At 38.8% G+C, this 18941-nt stretch overlaps 1 protein-coding gene across 7 annotated transcripts in view; it reads left to right on the top strand.

The window, feature by feature from the left end:
• Positions 1 to 18941, top strand: part of lnx1 (ligand of numb-protein X 1) — a 279852-nt gene that overhangs the window by 154900 nt on the left and 106011 nt on the right. The window contains exon 1 of one of the 7 annotated variants that reach the window (XM_039751201.1): positions 705 to 1211. The exons of the other annotated variants lie outside the window; for them this stretch is intronic. Coding sequence (XP_039607135.1) covers positions 1120 to 1211 — 92 coding nt within the window. The 5' untranslated portion in view covers positions 705 to 1119. Of the gene's footprint in view, positions 1 to 704; positions 1212 to 18941 lie in introns of those variants that run through there. 7 annotated transcript variants of the gene reach the window in all.

The raw sequence follows: 18941 nt of genomic DNA, 5'->3' as shown, positions 1-18941 counted from the left end.
GTATTCACATGTCTGCTGTCCATCTTGGCTTTTAAAATTAGCATTACTTTAGAGCAGAGGCTGTATATTTAAATATGATTTTGTCATCCCTTTTATCTGAATGCCTTTACTTGAAAGTTGTCCACTTGTGGAGGTGCCTACTCTGCATCAATAGTACTAGCATAATTTATTTAATTTGCTGATCTGCCAAAAGCTAAATAAACAGAACACACAAAGCATATTAAGGGTCCCAGTAGAGCAAATAAAGATGCCCCCCCGCCCCTTCATTCTAAGACTCACCAGTCTTGATGATCTATATATTCATCCTGTATAAAAGCATCCTTTTTATTTGCAGGTGTTTCAAGTTTTATTGACAGTAAACGGAGAATAAATATTTAGACTGTGATGCTCGTGGTCATAAAGGGAACAGCATCACTCACTGAGGGGGAAAAGAGAATCACATCTTTCTCCAATGAATCATGAGTCACACTGCCCAGGGATTTTTACCTTGTGAGAAGCAAGACCAAGTCTTCAGTATAGGGAGCCTCCCCACAATAGTAAGTTAGGATTATTGATCTCACTGCCCAGACAGAAGGTGTTATCTGACAACTTAGCCATTCAAAAGCTTTCCAAAGTGAGCAGTTGTACCCGAGGAGACATGTTAGCCAATGACAGCCCTGTCAAAAGGCGCCTCGATGCCCAAACACCCTTCTGTGCGCACACATTGGTTAGCTCTCTCTCTCTCTTTCTCTCTCTCTCTCTACCTCACACTGCTTTGCTGAGCTACAATATAAGTCACTGTCTCGCCAGCCATCGTATGCTTGCCCTAAACGATCACGTCCGTCCGCCCATCTGAAGTCAGATCAGCTAATCCTCTTACAGTTCAGTGATGTTCAGCGTAGATTAGTTTAAGAGAGCTAAATCAGATTCCAAATGTGCCTCCTTGTTTTGTTTTTTGTTTAGTGTGTCTATTTATTTGTTTTTGCCTTTTCTTCTGACTAAAATGGAAAGGGAATTATAAAGCAAAAAAGGGGGGGAAACTAAACGCCCAGGACTCAAGAATAAAATTATCTGAGTCCTGACGAGAAAGAGGGAAACCAGAATAGAGACACACCAGTATTGTGCCAGGAGCCCATTACAATGAAGGCTCTCTTACTATTGGTCTTACCCTGGCTAAGTCCGGCTAACTACACGGACAATGTGGGTAATCTGCACTTCCTGTATTCAGAACTGTAAGTACTCCACCTGCTCTCTTACTCTTTTGCATGTGCTTTTTAACGAGCGGAACTACTCTAGCAAGGATGGCAATACATGCTATCGGTTCATCTTGTGTCTTTGTTACCGCCTACAGAACCAGTGATGGATGGCGAGCCGGATAGATACCTGGATGCAAATGGGTGCTTTACGATGGAAGTGGTGTAATTTGGGATATTACATGGCTCTGGTTAGGAGAAGCCGCTGTGCTTGGCCGGCAGAGCTTCGCATCTGTCAGCCTTTTTCTTAGAGAGCCGCTTTACAATGCGCTCGCTGTACAAACGAGCACGGGGATGATGCTGCGTGCAGTTAGAATTTATTTTTTGCGTACACTTGGACGATCCCGCGAAGGAAATACGAGGAAGGGGCTCGGCAGGTGCATGCGAAACTAGGAGCTGCTTCTGCAGTTCATTTGGTGAAGCTGAAAACATTCAAATGATCACGAGTGTTAATATTAGGACAGAGCTAGTAGAAGTGGTCACGCTATTAGGTTAATTGTAGAAGGCTTCGTAGAATATATGTTAACTACTAGATCTGTACAGTTGTGCATGACGATACATATACTGTATGTGACAGTTAAATGTATTTCGCTCTCATGAACACCTCTTCGCAGCTATATAATGGAGCACTTTTTATATGTATCTCTTTGACTGTCGTTAGAATGTAACTAGCTAAAATATATAGCACTTTACATAGCTCTCCTATATAGTAACATTCAGATACATCTGTCTCCAATGTAGCGCCTTTATTTAGTGTCTATCTAAAATCTATTGCCTTTCATATGCCTATGTCTCATGTACAGTTCCTTTTCATTACTATCTATTATATAGCACCTTGCACGTCGTCTGTTTCTTACATAATGCACTTGGGAACTCTTCCTCGTTTCTTTTTTATCATCTCTTATTACAGTACTTTTTAATATCTGTTCATCACTCATCAAAATAACATATTAGCAAAATATGAGATAGGTGGGCAGTTATTATATGCACTACTGTCTAGCTGTATATCATATACCACCTTTCATATGCATCTATCTCTTATATAATGCCTTTAATTAATGTATTATCTCTTATGTACTGCCTTTTTTTGTCTGTATCCAGGACAGTACAGTACTTTTGTATTACTATATTATATCCTATCTTATGCCTCTATTTCATTCATAGTGTCTATAGATAGATAGGGGACAAGTAAAGTTCTATCTATTTCTTATATAATTCATTTAATATTTGTTTATATATATATGTCTGTGTGTGTGCATATATGTATATATATGTAAGTACTGTATATAATGAGTTTTAAGAACTATCTGTCTCCTATATAGTGCTTAATACCTGCCCACCTCTTAGAAGTGGATTTCTTAAATGTCTCTTAACTCATATATTGCCTTTTATCTATCCACTTCTTATGTATCACCTTTCCTATGTATCTATCACTTGAAGTCCTTTTTCATTCCTATTTATCTTTGTCTGGTGTTTGTTTTAAGTGCTCTTGCCTCTTCTCTTTATATTCTTGTTAAACTGTAGCATTTTGGTAGTGAAATATGCATAATAAATGCACTGTATATGTAGCTTGATATTCATGTATTTAAGTGCATATATGTTTGTTGACATTTCTCTGCATATTTTTATTGATGCAGATGTGCATATTGAAACTTTGAATTTCTGAACTGAAATGTCCATTTGTTTGCTTGTTCTGTTTTGCAGTATATATTTAGGAGATTCAGTAAACTTGCCTTTTTAAATAGTTGTGATTGTTTTTAATTATCCTTTGATACTTTTATAACATATGAGCTAAATTTGACTCTTTTTAATAGTTCTGTCCTATTTTGAAATGGGTTCAGAAGCTAAAAATAATAAAAACTTATTACATGAAATGCAAATATATTAATAAATATTATAATGTCTCCTTGCTAAAATCAACAATTAGCTCCCGGTCTATACCCGTGTGGCATTTGCACTCTCTCCTGGTATTGGCTTTGATTTTTCTTGTACTTAATTTCCTCTTACATCCCAAAGATGTGCAGGTCACATCGAGTGGCACATTTAAATCTCAGTGTTTGAATGACTGTGTACCCTACAGTGGACTGGCATTGCTCACAGGATATGTTTCTGCTTTTTCTCTGATGCTATATGGACTCTGTCACCCTGTAACTCTTTACTTAGTAATGCATATTGCATGCACTGTTCTGTGTAAATGTGTGAACTGTTATATGAATCTCTGAAGCAAGTTCAAAAATTGTACAATGGATGGATTCCCAGATATAATGTACAGTAATAATCATGATTAAATGTAGGATGGTCAATAAAAAAAAACTGTAAGGAGCTTTGTTATTGTTTCTAAAGCAATCTCTTTCCATTTCCAAGAAAACAATCACTTTGATTTTATTTTTACATTGAATGTTATATTTCAGGTATCTTGATCATCATTTTCAAATTTTCATAGAAGGGCTAAGCTCAGCTACTGAATATACTAACAAAACATCCATCCATTTTTCTAAACCCGCTTATCCGGGGCAAGGTCGTGGTGAAACTGAAATCTAATTCAGCAAGCAGTAGACACAAGGCAGGATCGATCTCTAGACAGGGTAGCAACCCATTGCAATTTGAGCTCACACATAAGAGGCCAATTTAGCATTATCTGTCCACTTAACCTGCAGACACATGGACAACATGCGGACTTCATGCAGGGATCACCCAAGACTAGAACCCAGGGTCTGCTTGTTGCGAAGCAGCAGTGCTACCACTGTGCCACCATCATAGTCACAAACCTTCTTATTTTGATTTAGGGTCACAAGAGGCTGGAGCCTGTCCTGGCAGAGCTGTATTTTGATGTCCATTAAAGATCAGGAGGTTTCTCTTCTTCAAAGTCTCTGTTAATGTATCTCTGGATTGTGTGACCTTTCAGTTGAATAATAAATTAAACACTGCTAAATAATTTATCAATGACATACAGTGTGTATTATGCTGCATTATGTAATATTGCAGAAGATTAAAATGTAATTTAAAAATATGTAGTCTCCCGCTTTAATTTCTTTCTTTAATCTGTTGTTGTATTGTTACTTTTTTATAATTTGTTTTTCATATTATTACTGGTGCTTTTGTGCTTGATTTTTTACCAGTGTTTCTAAATGAGCTCAGCTCACTCTCCCTGGCAGTTAATGGTGTAGACACTTTTATCACAGTCCAAAAAAAACAGGGAGAAGGGGTTTGCTGGCTTTAGAGTCCCCTTTGCTACTGTATGTGTGTTACACTAAAATCTTACATCAATTCATATAAGATATTTGGCAATATGTTTGTCTGTGAACCAAGTAATTCATCTCAGCAGATTCAGTGTTCAAAACCACTAGAATATCCAGCCTTGTTTCCAAATACAGTGTCTCTTTACATCTGTTTTGTGGTTTGTAGATTGGAGACAAGACAGTGCGATAGAAACATTATTTGACAAGCAGAAAATTACTACATGGAGAGGTGTCTGCAATGGTCTAGCCTCATTTGATTATTATTTGGAAGCCCCTAATTTTAATTCAGTGCTAGTTCTAGAAACCGCTGTCGACATCTCTGCATTAGACAAGTATCAGCATTGGACTGATGAGTGAAATACAGTGTGTGTGTGTGTGTGTGTGTGTGTGTACAGCATTACTATGAAACCAGGGATAAATGATTGGAAACTTGCCTATGATTTTAGTAGACCTTAAAATATCAACATTAGGGTATCCCTTCCCTGGCTCAGACATACTGACAAAAGCTTTTACATAAAGGAAATCTTTTTTGTTTAGACAGAGAATGAAGAATTAAGTATATGTTGCTGGGTTATGAAAAATAGTGATAAAGTAGTTTTCAAAAAATAGTTTGATTTGTTTAATGTACAAAACACTGACCAAATAAATGATAAACCTAAATTGTCTCAATAGGACATTAGGCCACCACAAGCAATAAATAATAAAGGTCCAGACACTTTAGAAATGTCTGGAAGTTTATTGGAGGGTTATGACTGCAATATTTAGAGTGTTCATCGTAGAAACACTTGGTGAGGCTCCACTACAGAATCTGTAAGTTATCAGCTGGGTTCAGATTTCATTGATCATTCAGTCTGGTGGTGGGATGAATTATTGTCGTCCTAAAAGATTGCACTTCCACAAGGGATGAAATAGGACAAATCAGATCCTTCAGAGCTGTTAAACATTTATTTTCTGCTGTGGACCAAAAATGCTTCACAGCCTAAGAGGTTCCTGATGATGATGAGAAATGAGCATTCAGGCCTGTAGATGTCTTTTGGTGTGAGCATGTATGCATTACAAAAAATAAAAATGACTACTTTTAAAATACTGCCAGCATAGGGATCAGTGGTTATAACTTCATAAACAATCTGTTAGACATTTACATGTTCCTGTCAGGTCCATGTGGTGTACTCCAATATTTCAAAAGCATGCAGGTTAGGTTTGTTTGGCCTTGTACAAGTGTCTGGTTAGTTGGAAATCTCCCACAGTTATTGGAATAAGCAAATGAATGAACTTACACCCTTTTTTTACTGAACTCCTATGCTTGTTCGTTGTCATTTCCCATCACAATAAGCATTTGAGGGATTATTATAATTGTCACAAACAAGGACTGTCTCCTTAAGATTATTGCAATGAATTTAAATGGAGACTGCAAGAAAAACAATACAATGAGCGGCAAACAAAATGAAAAGGGGTAAGTCATTAGCAGCTTCTTTTCCAAGTCACAGAGGCTATTTAGAAGTTGCCTCAATACGTGACTGAAACATGGCAAAAGTATAGCCTATTACATACACATTCACTCAAGTGCTATGCCAAGAAATATTGTTCAGGCATTAAAGCAGACAGTGTGTATTATAGGAGTAAAAGGCATGAGCAATCACCAGTGGCATATATTGGGGCCTGGTCAGAAACCTCAAGATTACAATACAATGTTTCTGCTATGTATTTATCCATTCCAGCACAAGAGAGGGTGTTTAATTTAGTATTCTGTGATGCAGAAAAACAAAATTAAACATTTCAATTACCATCATTTGAATACTCATCAAATGAAATAGTCTGTCTTAGTCAAATATACTGCTGCCCTACTGATCATCCAGAGTAGGACTCCCTTATTCATATTTCAACTGTCACTGACCAAGGCGGAAATTCTTCACATCTGCTGCCACCTGTTGGCTCTGATCTCCCTTATATGTGTGCTTCTCAGATCACATGACTAAAAAATCCAATCGTATTTCTGAAGGCATTGCATGGCAGAATTTCCTCTGGTCTATCTTGAATGAAGCTGTTAAAACTATTACTTATTATTAAATGGCAGTCCTTCCTCAGAAGCATTCCTGGAAATTTGTTTTATGTGAGCTTCATCAGTAGGTCAGTCACAACAATGTTGTTGTTTTCAATCAATCTCATTAATGTCATGACAGACTGTATGTATGTATGTATGTGTATATACAAGTTATATACTACAGTATATATAGTATTGTCTGAGTTACACTTACCTGGTAGTGTGTTACAGCTCCTTTGGTCTTCAGAATAGCATGTACATGGATTCTACAAAGATGCCACTTGTAGTATTCAGGAATGTTGTACCATGGGCAAATTATTGCGCTGCACAGCTACTGCAAACTGGACGACTGCCCGGTCTTGTTGTGAGCAGCATTTTCCACCTCATCCCAAAGACTCTCAAGAGCATTGAGATCGGGGCACTGTGAAGGCTACTGAAGCAATGAGAACTCGCTGCCATGTTTACAGAACTGTTCAATGATTATGTGTTTTTATGATGTGGTGCTTTATCATGCTAGAAGTGTCCACCTAAATAAACTTTAGCCTAGAAAGTAAGAAAAGATGTGTGGATAACCCTTGTGATATACTGTAGATTTTGTTCATTGTGTGTCAGAGGCCCTAATATGTTCCAGGTAAACATTAGCTATACCATCACAGAGCCGCCATTGGCCTGTACTACTACTGCATAGACTACTACATAGACTCATGTTGCTTGCACCAAATTCTGATCCTTCCATCAGCATAGTTTGTCTCATTACACAACATTTTTCACTCATCGTTCCAGTTTTGATGCTTTTGTACCCACTGTAGTTTTTCCCTAACAAAACCTGAAATAGTCTTCAGGCACATTTAAGACAAAGTCCAAAAAACAATGCATTCTGAGAAGACATTCTGCACACCAATGTTAATTTTCGATGTGGTTTGCTTGTATGATTCTTGCCATTCTCCTTTGACCCCTCTGATCCACATGCTGTTTTCTTCCACAGAATTTTTTACATTTCACCACATTCTTGGTAAACCCCTGTCAGCCCATGCTGACAGCTGTTTCGGACATGCCCAAAGCAAATGAGGTGCTTATTGCTAACTGTCATGCTGTGCCCTTCAGGGTCACTCGTTTTGTCCATTCTAATGCTAAATTGAACAATAAATGATGCCAGAAGTCAGTCTGATTTGTATAACATACTGCTATTACCGTATGTGACAATGTAGAATCTGTGCAGAGATGGGAGAGGGAGTATCTAATAAACTGATAAATTGGTCTATATGTGGGCGGTACGGTGGCACAGTGGTAGCGCTGCTGCCTTGCAGTTAGGAGACCCGGGTTTGTTTCCCGGGTCCTCCCTGCGTGGAGTTTGCATGTTCTCCCGTGTCTGCGTGGGTTTCTTCCGGGCGCTCCGGTTTCCTCCCACAGTCCAAAGACATGCAGGTTAGGTGGATTGGTGATTCTAAATTGGCCCTAGTGTGTGCTTGGTGTGTTTGTGTGTGTCCTGCGGTGGGTTGGCACCCTGCCCGGGATTGGTTCCTGCCTTGTGCCCTGTGTTGGCTGGGATTGGCTCCAGCAGACCCCCGTGACCCTGTGTTCGGATTCAGCGGGTTGGAAAATGGATGGATGGTCTATATGTGTATTATAAATTTAAAATAAATACATGTGTGTATATGACACATTTGTTTTCTTGGTCTGTGGGGTTAATGTAAAGTGATGCCTCATTAGTTATCGGTCAAGCAGTATTTTTATCGTTTGTTCTGTAGTTGTAAGCAATGACTGGACATCATGGCATAGATGGTAAAATTACCCTCTCTTCTCTCAGGCAGTCAGTAGCCCTACCAAAAGGCATCTGTTAAAATCTCCATAGTTCTTATGAGCTTCTGTAAAGGGAGTAGGTCTAAATACTGCTAGGAGACAAATGGAGGACACCCTAGGGTGACTTTTATTTATGGTATGCTTGCTCAATAGATTGTCGTCGTAACACACACAACAAATAATACACATTGAGTAGAACTGGACACATGGGAAATGACATCAGATTTTAAGTCTTAAAGCTGAGTTGCTAAATTTTCACTTTGCCTAGCAATCAAAAAATTGAAAAGCCGTTGATTTCTTTAGAAGGAATAATAGAACTGCTATATAGAGCCTCAAAACTTTCCCACCATCCCCCTCCACCAGATTTTCTCTGACCATTGTTTTGTTCTACCAGCAAATTAATGCAGTAGAGCGCTGATCCTTTTGCAGGATTACATTGCTGTTTATACCAGAGTAATCTCAAAATAAAGATTTAGCTTGTTATAATGGCTTTTAAGGTCTCAATAAGGAAGTTCAACTTTGCCTTTCATGATACTGCAAATTCCCTTTTCACATTGCTTAGCCTCCCTGTCGTTATAATGTCATGGTTAATTGGTGCATAACATGTATTAGGTTTAATTGCAATGTGTTATCTTGATTTCTCAATGCTGTGCAAGTTCATTGCATTTGTAATTTCATCATAAAATAATCATTCATACAGGAAGCAGAGAAGGAAACAGAATCAAATGTTTTACTAAACCTTTTTTCAGTACCACGAGGCTATCTGAACAATATTCATTACAAGACATGAACCAACCCCACCAATCATGTACGTCTATTATGTGGCTCACCCACCAGTGCAGTTTAGTTAATAGGCAACCCAATATGAATTACTTCGGGATGTGAAAGGAAAACTGCAGGATCACATGCAAAGTAGAAACCAACCGTAAATGGGACATGACTTCTATACAAAGCCCAGTCTCACTCCTTCAGTTATACAGTATGGCACTAATTTTGACAGGCCAGTTCAGCTAGCAAATGCAGTGAATCTTTGTAAAACAGCAGAAAAGTAGAGTACCTGGAGAAAATCCTCACAATTGTTAGGGGAGGTATGTAAACTCCAACCTGGTCCCTGAAGCTGTGTGTTTCTCTCTTAGTCTGAGAATAACCAAGTTTTCTGCAACTACTATATCTGTTTTGCCACTTGAGGAAGTCTTTGTAATGCTGCAGTCCAAATCCACTGTGTCTTATAGAAAAATGTGAACCAATGAAGAATAACTTGAAAGGCGTTTATTATAGGAAGACAATCTTTGAGGTCTTGCGTTTATCACTTTTACTGGAAAATGTGTTAATTGGATGTTTTTTGTCATATTTTGTTATTCTTATGACATGTAACATGTACACTTCATTGGACTAACATCCTATGCAGGGCCAGTTTCTTGTTACTGTTCAAGTTATCTCCCAGAATTTTAACATTGGATTAAGAAGATTCAGAAAAACGAATGGATGGATATGTAACAGAGTGAGTTAGTTGGTAATTGCAACCAGAGTGTGTCAGCGTATGTCCACCATGGTGTTACTGCACACAACTAATCAAACACCATTTTTGCTGGCATGTCATTTTCTTAGCACAAACATCTCTCTAGTTTCACCACCTTTGTCATCTTGCTGTGTCCCACTATGAGGATGCTTTAAATATAAACTGGCTTGGCATGCTCTGCCCGCACTCTGTCAAGCGTCTCCAGGGAGGAGCTAACACTCAGTGCAAACCTGCGAGTGTCCAGATACATTATTTATCACGCAGCAGCGACTTTTAACAAGTGAGCCATGGGGAACCATAATGTTTATTTCTTGTCATTTTTATGTTTTTGCTTCAATCCTCTGCTCAATGCTTTAGGATATGTGAAAAGGAAAATCGCAAGTTATTCTTATTGATAGCCTGGTCTCTACTCTGCTCACTCAGATGAGAATGTCCAGCAAGTGCAGCTAAATGAAAAATGACAGGCCAAGGTGAGAGGGCAACATTTTCTGCTAGTCACCAAACTGGTGATTAAACTGTGCTGCCAAATTATTTATGTGGATCTTATTTTAAAGGTTTATGTGCCACTCATTCTGCCTGCAGTTTATTGATTCCATATTGCAAATATTCACAGAATTTTAATATGAGCTTCTTTTTTGAATGTGCATGTATACAGGATCTGGGGAGATCACTGGCAGTCCTTGTGCTCTTCTCAAAGTGAATTGCTGCAATGGTGAAAGAGACTTGCTTATTTACATGTGCAACAGTCAAGAGAGCATGAACCCAATATGCTTAGGCTGTTCCCCTACAGGCCAGACAAAATTTGGTTTAAATATATTTTACAGTCTACTGTAACTTGGAATGGCAAGGAGATGTAAAGTGTATCAAAATGTAAGGGCCAGTGCTGCTGCATCCCAGCTCCAAAGTCTTTTGTTCCACATTTGGCCCGGTCACTTGATGTTCTAAGTTTGAGTAACAGGCTCCAGAATCTAAATCTGATTACTGGTCCATTCACTCTCTATGTCAAGTTTGCACATACAGACGGTATTAGTGTAGCCTTTTCTCTAGATACTCCAGCGTTCCTCATACAGTATATACTTGAGTAGCTTAATTGTCAACTCAAAATTTAGCACAAATGTCCCCATCCGATGAATTAGTGCCCCATCCAGAGTTGGTTCCTGCCTTGCACCCAGTGTTGCCAGGTTTCCTGTTGTTTTCAAGTGCATAACCAGCAGAAAATGAAGGGATAGTTCTCATTATTTTTTCTTTTCCATTTTGACAATCATGAGTTTTTTTTACAGTACATTTCTGCTCCTGCTGAAGTATTTTGTTTTCGATACCTACACCTCAATTAAAGATTTTACAAGACTATAATAGTAATATCAGTAGTATACATTTGAACTTTCTAGAAGGAAGGTTCAAGATTTGATATAGATATATATATATATATTTAATATTAAAATATAACATACTGTAGGTGTGGACCCATCTTAAAAACCACAGGAGAGGCAAGGAGTGTGGAGTTGAATTTTAAAGCCATTTTCTGTTCAAGCTTGAGAGAGAGCTCTCCTTCAAGTGCGTAGTCTAATTAAAAGCATCACTTTATGCCACGCATGTAATATTGGTGTTACATTATGAAATGAATCATTTGTGAAGCCAGCCTGAATCATGCCAAGGCCCTGCATGAAGTCTTAATTATTCATCATGCTATGGCCCACAGATTACAGTAAGATACCTAATTAAAAACATAACTTGTACACCATGAGAGACTGGGCTCATCTGAAGAACAATTGGATAGCATTTTGTTTGTTTGTTTTTTTTTTAGTTTTTTGGAGGGATTTTCATAGAACAAACAAGGATGTCCTGAATTTGTGTTAGTGGTAAACATAACAGAAATCTTTCTGTTGGCAGAGCAAGACAATATGCAATAATTATCTGCCAAAGTCTTGTTTTGTACTGTAGATTTTACAATCAAGTGAGCTACAGTAAATCATGCAAAATTGCATGTATTTTATATGTTACATTAAAGATTGCAAATACAGTATATACTGTATACAGTGCATACATGATACATATACAGTTTACACAGGGTAATATACTTATAAAGTGTATCCTCAATACATCTTCAGTATACATATATTTAATACATACAGGATGTATAGAAACATGAGAAACAGTACACATTTGTTACATACAGAATGAATATGTGATGCATACAAAATCGATGTGCTGTACACTACACACATGATGTACATATTCAGTACATACACGATACATACTGTATGCCATCCTCCATTTATTGAGTCCTTTTTTTACAACAGCATTTTAGAGGACCTCGAGCACAAGGTGGTACCCAACTTTGGATGAGATACCACACTATTTCAGGAGCAAATTTATGCACATCCATACAGTATATCCACAACCACACATATCAAGCAAAAGTTTCCTTTAAGTTGGACATCTTGGTTATGAACAAGTAAATCTGAGTGTTACGATAGAAAACACGCCAGTTCAAGCAGAAAATTCAAAGTCCCTCCAGATGTTGACCTGGCCTGGAACTGTGATACAGCAGTGCTATCCACTGCAAAGACACATGCCCATTCCTGGGTTGGTTACACAATAAACTAAGAAGTGGGTTTATTAAATGAAAGAATTTAATGATGGATATATTTGTTAGCACAGTCATGCTCTTATAAGAGGATTTATTTCAATATGTGAAACTGCACCTCAGCTTCTGAGTGCATGTGTTGTGGTGTTGCAGACCCTCAAACTCCAGGCGCAATTACTCAGACTTCATTCTGGTTTCAAATAGATGTTTCTATTTAACAAAAGTACCTCCCACGGGTTTGTTTTCTTCAAAATTGATACAATTGCAATTCCTCATTTCCTCCTCCATGACTTCCAGGCAAGCCTTGTCGAGTTTCTCCTGTTCCTGATGCCCTAGGATGTGTGATATGCTACCTTTTCAGGCTAACCTGGAAGTACCTCTAGTGCCTAATCACTGCTTATAGGAAGCAATTCCGGGTCATGTGGAGCCATCCCAAGGGAGGGGAATCACTGTATAATAGCACCCCCTGGCGGTACCCTTGAAACCCAACAGGGCACTTCTACAGCGCCACATCTCCCATGCTTTCTTGTGGGTAATTCAAATATAAACTTACCAGAAGGGAGCATATTTGAATGCAGGAAAGCAACATAAGAATGGTAGGTAGTCTCCCTTTGCCCCACTGGCCTCCCAACCTGGAAAAGGTATGCTAACCATCCCAGTCTGGATGTACCCTCAGAGTTCATCCGCTACACTGGCCTCCCAGCCAGGGAAGAGCCCCTTACGCCAGCCTTGCCGGGTCTTCTGTCCCATTGCTGGAGAACATTGATTTTGTCAGTCTCCTATCCAGGTAAGGGAATGAGGTCCACCCCAACTGGAACACACATCCATCTTTGACAATGAAAACTTTAGATATTCGCCCATCCATCCATTTTCAGGTTCACTTTATTTAATTCTAAGGGTGGCTAGAGCTTATCCCTACTGTATCATACTCAAGACACCCTTCTACTGTTGAGCACAATCACTTTTGCACCCATGCTCATCCATACTCCATAGACTGTATATGTTTGAAGAAACATTCTACACAGACACAGAGAAGACATGCAACCTCGAAAAAGAGATCTGGGGCTTGGAACTTAACTTGTCTCCTGGAGCTGTGAGGGGTTAGAACTAACCAATGTGCCACCAATTCACACCAATCATATTTGGGCAACGCAAATAAGCAAATGCTTGTATAGATTCTCTCAGTAAAACATATTTTCAGTTACAGTATTGTGATAAACTTCCAATTTAGGTTGTCCCCTTGTCAACTATTCTATACACACAAGTATTTTCAGTAAAACATTAAAAACAAGCTAAAAAGAGAGAATTTAATCTAGCTACATAATCAGGGTCCAAAGCCCACTATGACACTTGTGGCTCTTTATACCATGCTTTTGGGAATGCACCTGCCTTTATGTCTCTTATTTCCCAGAAGTGCTACAATTATACAGCCCAAGGAGAAGAAAACTGTTTCCAGGCTGTGGCACCATATGCATTCCCCCCACATGCCATTCATTCATTCATTCATTCATCTCATTCTCAAGGCTTTTTGACCCTTGTTTGGAACAATTCTGTGTTTTTAGTTTTTGACTCAGGAAATGAACCTTCAATTTGGTCGGTGCCAGAGGGCCATATGTGAGTCACGGTTTAGAAAGGCATCCACCTGGAGGGTTCTGTGGAACAACAATAGGCCTAAAGTTTCAAAATTGAAACCCGAAGGCTTGTCAATGGATGATTACCAGACTTGGCAGCTGAGGAGCAAGTAGTGGGATTGCAGCCTGTCAATGGTCTGAGGCGTTCTGAAAAAAACATCCCTTGAGCAAACAGTATATTTGGTGTTTGCAAAAGTTTAACATGTTTAGCAGGTAGAAAGTTGAAAAAAAATTTGGTCAACAGTCACGCAGAAATGAAAACTGAATACTTTACACTTAGGTTGTTAAAATTAAATAAAATAATTAAAATAATGTTATTTGTACGAGGAGTATTTTGAGTTCAGTGGCAAATGGCCTTGACCTCTCATAAATGTTTTTTCTTCATAACCCCATGCGAAGAGCTATGCTGTATTTGGTAAATTGAAGTTGTGTCTGAATACTTTTATTTGATGTGATTTGTTTTCTACTTTGATGTTGTTTTTGTTCACTTTGACTGCCAAGTGTTTACAGAAATGCTAAGGTTTAATAAGCTTGGGGTTTGTTAGTGTTCAAAAATAATGAAAACTAAAGGCCATTATATTATATCGTTTACAAAGATAATTGCAAATAGTTTCACACTAATGAGAGAGTAGTTTTTGGATAGACATTTAGAGAAGGTAACAGCAGCCAGAAGTGATCTCGGCAGTGTCCAAGGTCAGGCAGGTACCAAGCCGTGGGGTGCATTCATACATCCATCCACACTCATGCATAACTGACCAGTCTAGAGCCAGCAGGTCACCCACCACAGTTGTCTTCGGGATGTGGAAGGAAATGGCAATTTCAGGAGAAAACAAAGCAGATACCCAAGTATTATGCAAATTCTTGACTGGTAGGGCTTCCATATCCACTGCCCTGGAGCTCTGTGGCAGCACCATTAACCGGTGTGCCACATATTCCATAAAACTAACTACTTATCCTGCTTAGAGCAATTGGAACTGGAGTCTGTCTGGGTGGAGTTGGGTACAGGCTTTCCACATGGCTCCTTCATACCAAAGATGTACTTGTTTAATGTGTAATTTTGATATACATGAGTGTGGCCTATGAAGGACTAGCCCCCCCACCCAGAGTCTGTATAAAATGGTTTAAATAACTGTTAATCAATGTGGACACATTTTGATTTTTTTTTTTTTTTTGCAATGAACTTTCATTGTCATATATGGAGTATGCAAGTTGATATCTTGATTTTGGAGTGTGCACAAACAAACACAATCAATAACAATTAGTGTAATATCAGTGTAGAGCAAACAATTCTCCAAATAATGGACCAGTCTACTGAATATTAACATTATCCATTGATTTCAGATCAAACAAAACTTGGAAAGAAATGAATGTGTAGCCTAGTAGCTCAAATTGTATCCAAATGGCAGTGCCACAAATCAAAATCACAAATACCTATTAAAATAATACATTGGATAACTGATAATATGTTAATTAAAGGCCTAATGCTAATCACTTTACCCAAATCGAGATTGTAGAGGGCCAGAGCCTATCCTGGTAGGACTGTTCATAATAAGGCAGGAACCAACCCCAGATAGGAATTGATTCCATCATACACACGTTTGCGTTAGTTTACATTAATTTATGCCACTACATAAAATAGCAATGTGCAGAGGCAAGAGAATCAAATATTTTTTTTCTCATTTAGCTGATCAATAATGCTCTCCAAGTTTTGAAGCTGTGATAAAATGTCTGTACAGCAGCATAGCTTGAGGCTTATTATAAGTAAACACATTGAAACAGAAATAAAATAAAGTAGTAACTTCTGAAACCTACTACAGTCATACCATTTCACTAATCATCACTCTTTTTACAGTTATGAAAACCTATCCATGCCACAAATTAACTCATGAGTGTGAAAGGCATAATCATAAAAAGCATGGATACAATTAAAAAAGGAAGAGAACAAGTGCAGTGCTGATGCCCTTTGCTAACAGCATCACCAGTCAACTGGCTACTTGGATTACACCCAATCACGTTTTGTGTTGTCCTACTGATTAAAAAATCTGCAGACTGTATATCATGATTTAATACCATGTAACAACCTGCTGGATGACAGATCTTATAATGTTTACCTACTAACTATTTAAAAGTGACAATCTTTAACATTCGTTTAGCATTATGGGAAAATAGTGTCCAAGTTGCTGTGATCACACATCTTCCCCAATATAATGCTTGCTAAAGAACAACTAAACCTTCTGATCATGTCTGAATGAAATATACTGTACTGAGTTGCAGCCGCTAAATTGGTTGTTTAAAGGAGCAGGTTATTTGTCTTAAAGAGCAGATGTTCCTAAAAAGTGTCCATTAAATGTGTTTATGTCAACAATTTTACACTGGCCATTCTATTTTTTATTGTTTCTGAAGACATTGCTCGATTGATTGAACATCTGCCTTATGACTGATTTTGATTCTTGGTACAGTCACTGCATCGAATTTGAATGTCTCTCCATGTTCACAAAGGTTTTCTTTGAGCATCTCGTGTACCCCCACAGCTCTTATATTGTTGTCTCTGAAATACCAAGTGTGTGACTGGGTTCACCAAGGTTTGCCAAGGTGCCAGGATATGTTTTTGATCTTTGCTACCCAGTAGCAGAAACAACTTATTTCAGGAAATATATGGATAATTGAATGCATATTTACATTTGCTACTTTTTTTTTTCTTCTAAATAAAATCTTAGAGTAACACTGCTGTGAAAGAATCACGCCATTTGTATACTGTAGAGCTTATTTGCATATCTGAAAAGTGAATGCTGCCAATGTTTGTCAGCTGTTTAGTTAAACATACTTTGAAAAAACTGGGAAAAAAACTAGAAAAAGTTAATGCAAAACAGAAAAGGATTTACAAACTACCAGCTGTGATCTTCAAGCCATCCTTAAGAAATGACTGAATGAGCTACTTGCTAATCCAGGGAAACCAATCGATTGAATGGTCTCCTGGCATGTAGTCCTAGCTGCCACCATACACATCAGAGTGTCCTGTTGAACAACTGCCTGCTGCCTCCAGCGTATGTACATATAATAGAGTGATGAGTGCCAAACAGCAGCCTCCGCAGCCCTCTGCCACTTTGAAGGGTGTGCACCAGACAGCTCCCCTCATGGGTTCTGTTAGCATGGCATTATGATTGGTGTAGTGGTTGAAGCTTTGGACTTCAAACCCTGAGGTTGTGGGTTCAAGTCCTGCTACTTACACTGTGTGACCATGAGCAAGTCACCTGACCTGCCGGTGCTCCAATTAGAAAACCAAAAGAAATTTAACCAATTGTATCATAAATGTTGTACGTCGCCTTGAAAAAAGACGTCTGCTAACTATGTAAATGCTAGCTGTTTGAACTAGGTCATTTGTTGGGAGGTTTTGGTATTAAATGCTAAGGATGTCATGAAAGACCAAATTGGTGTAGTATGGCAGTGTGGCAGGTCTTAGACAATCAAGAGTACATTTTAACAAATGTTCAGAATCACACATTTCACTTTATTTTGATCTGGTGAAAAATATCAGTGCTTAAAAAACTGCTGCAGTTCCGACTGTGGATTGATCAATTAAGTCACAGAAATGCTTTTTCCTTTTGTACAGTAACTCTGTTAAAGACACCTTTTCTTTCAGGTATATGGAGTCGTTAAAAGAAAATTTAATTATTCATATGAGAATACCTGTTTGACATATGGGGCTGCACGGTGGCACAGTGGTAGCGCTGCTGCCTCGCAGTTAGGAGACCTGGGTTCACTTCCCGGGTCCTCCCTGCGTGGAGTTTGCATGTTCTCCCCTGTCTCGTGGGTTTCCTCCGGCACTCGGTTTCCTCCCACAATCCAAAGACATGTAGGTTAGGTGGATTGGCGATTCTAAATTGGCCCTTGTGTGTGCTTGGTGTGTGGGTGTGTTTGTGTGTGTCCTGCGGTGGGTTGGCGCCCTGCTCTGGATTGGTTCCTGCCTTGTGCCCTGTGTTGGCTGGGATTGGCTCCAGCAGACCCCCGTGACCCTGTATTCGGATTCAGCGGGTTAGAAAATGGATGGATGGATGTCTCTGTGAGAGTACTGACATTAATAAAAGGCCAACAACAGTCCAAAAGAAAGACAGCAAATATAACAAGATGGATAGAATGTAACCTATATACACAGTATACAAAATACAGTGTATAACGTGTATAAAAAACATATTTGATATTGGAGAATAGGAGTGGCTGCTATAGAACAGCATTCATACCAGTTACTATTGGATAAAACCACCTCTGAATCCACTGGTACAAAAGGTATATATATGTATAAAAGATGCTATATAATATAGATATGAAAGGTTCTATAGTATTTAATTGAAACATAAACATGAAATTGGGCGGCATGGTGGTGCAGTGGGTAGCGCTGGAGTTTGCATGTTCTCCCCATGTCTGTGTGGGTTTCCTCCGGGTGCTCCGGTTTCCTCCCACAGTCCAAAGACATGCAGGTTAGGTGCACTGATGATTCTAAATTGGCCCTAGTGTGTGCTTGGTGTGTGTGTGCATGCCCTGCGGTGGGCTGGCACACTGCCCGGGGTTTGTTTCCTGCCTTGTGCCCTGTGTTGGCTGGGATTGGGTCCAGCAGACCCCCGTGACCCTGTAGTTAGTGGGTTGGATAATGGATGGATGGATAAACATGAAATTATTTAAGATACACATGATGGTTTTTCTATAACACAGAAAGATACAACAAAGTGCTACAGTATAAGACAGATATAAATCATGCTTGTTGTTATCATAAAGAGTTAATCTACCTTATAGTGCCATTCATATCTAACATAATTCTTAATTAATTCTCTATTTTTTAATACCTGTTACAAGAAAGTCTCTGTAAGTCTTACCTGGACAGGCAAATTAAAAGCTGC

Source organism: Polypterus senegalus, chromosome 4 (genome assembly GCF_016835505.1).
Source record: "Polypterus senegalus isolate Bchr_013 chromosome 4, ASM1683550v1, whole genome shotgun sequence".
In the NCBI taxonomy this organism is placed as follows: Eukaryota; Metazoa; Chordata; class Cladistia; order Polypteriformes; family Polypteridae; genus Polypterus; species Polypterus senegalus.
The sequence above is the reverse complement of the archived record's forward strand: the minus strand, read 5'-3'. Positions and strand labels throughout refer to the sequence as shown.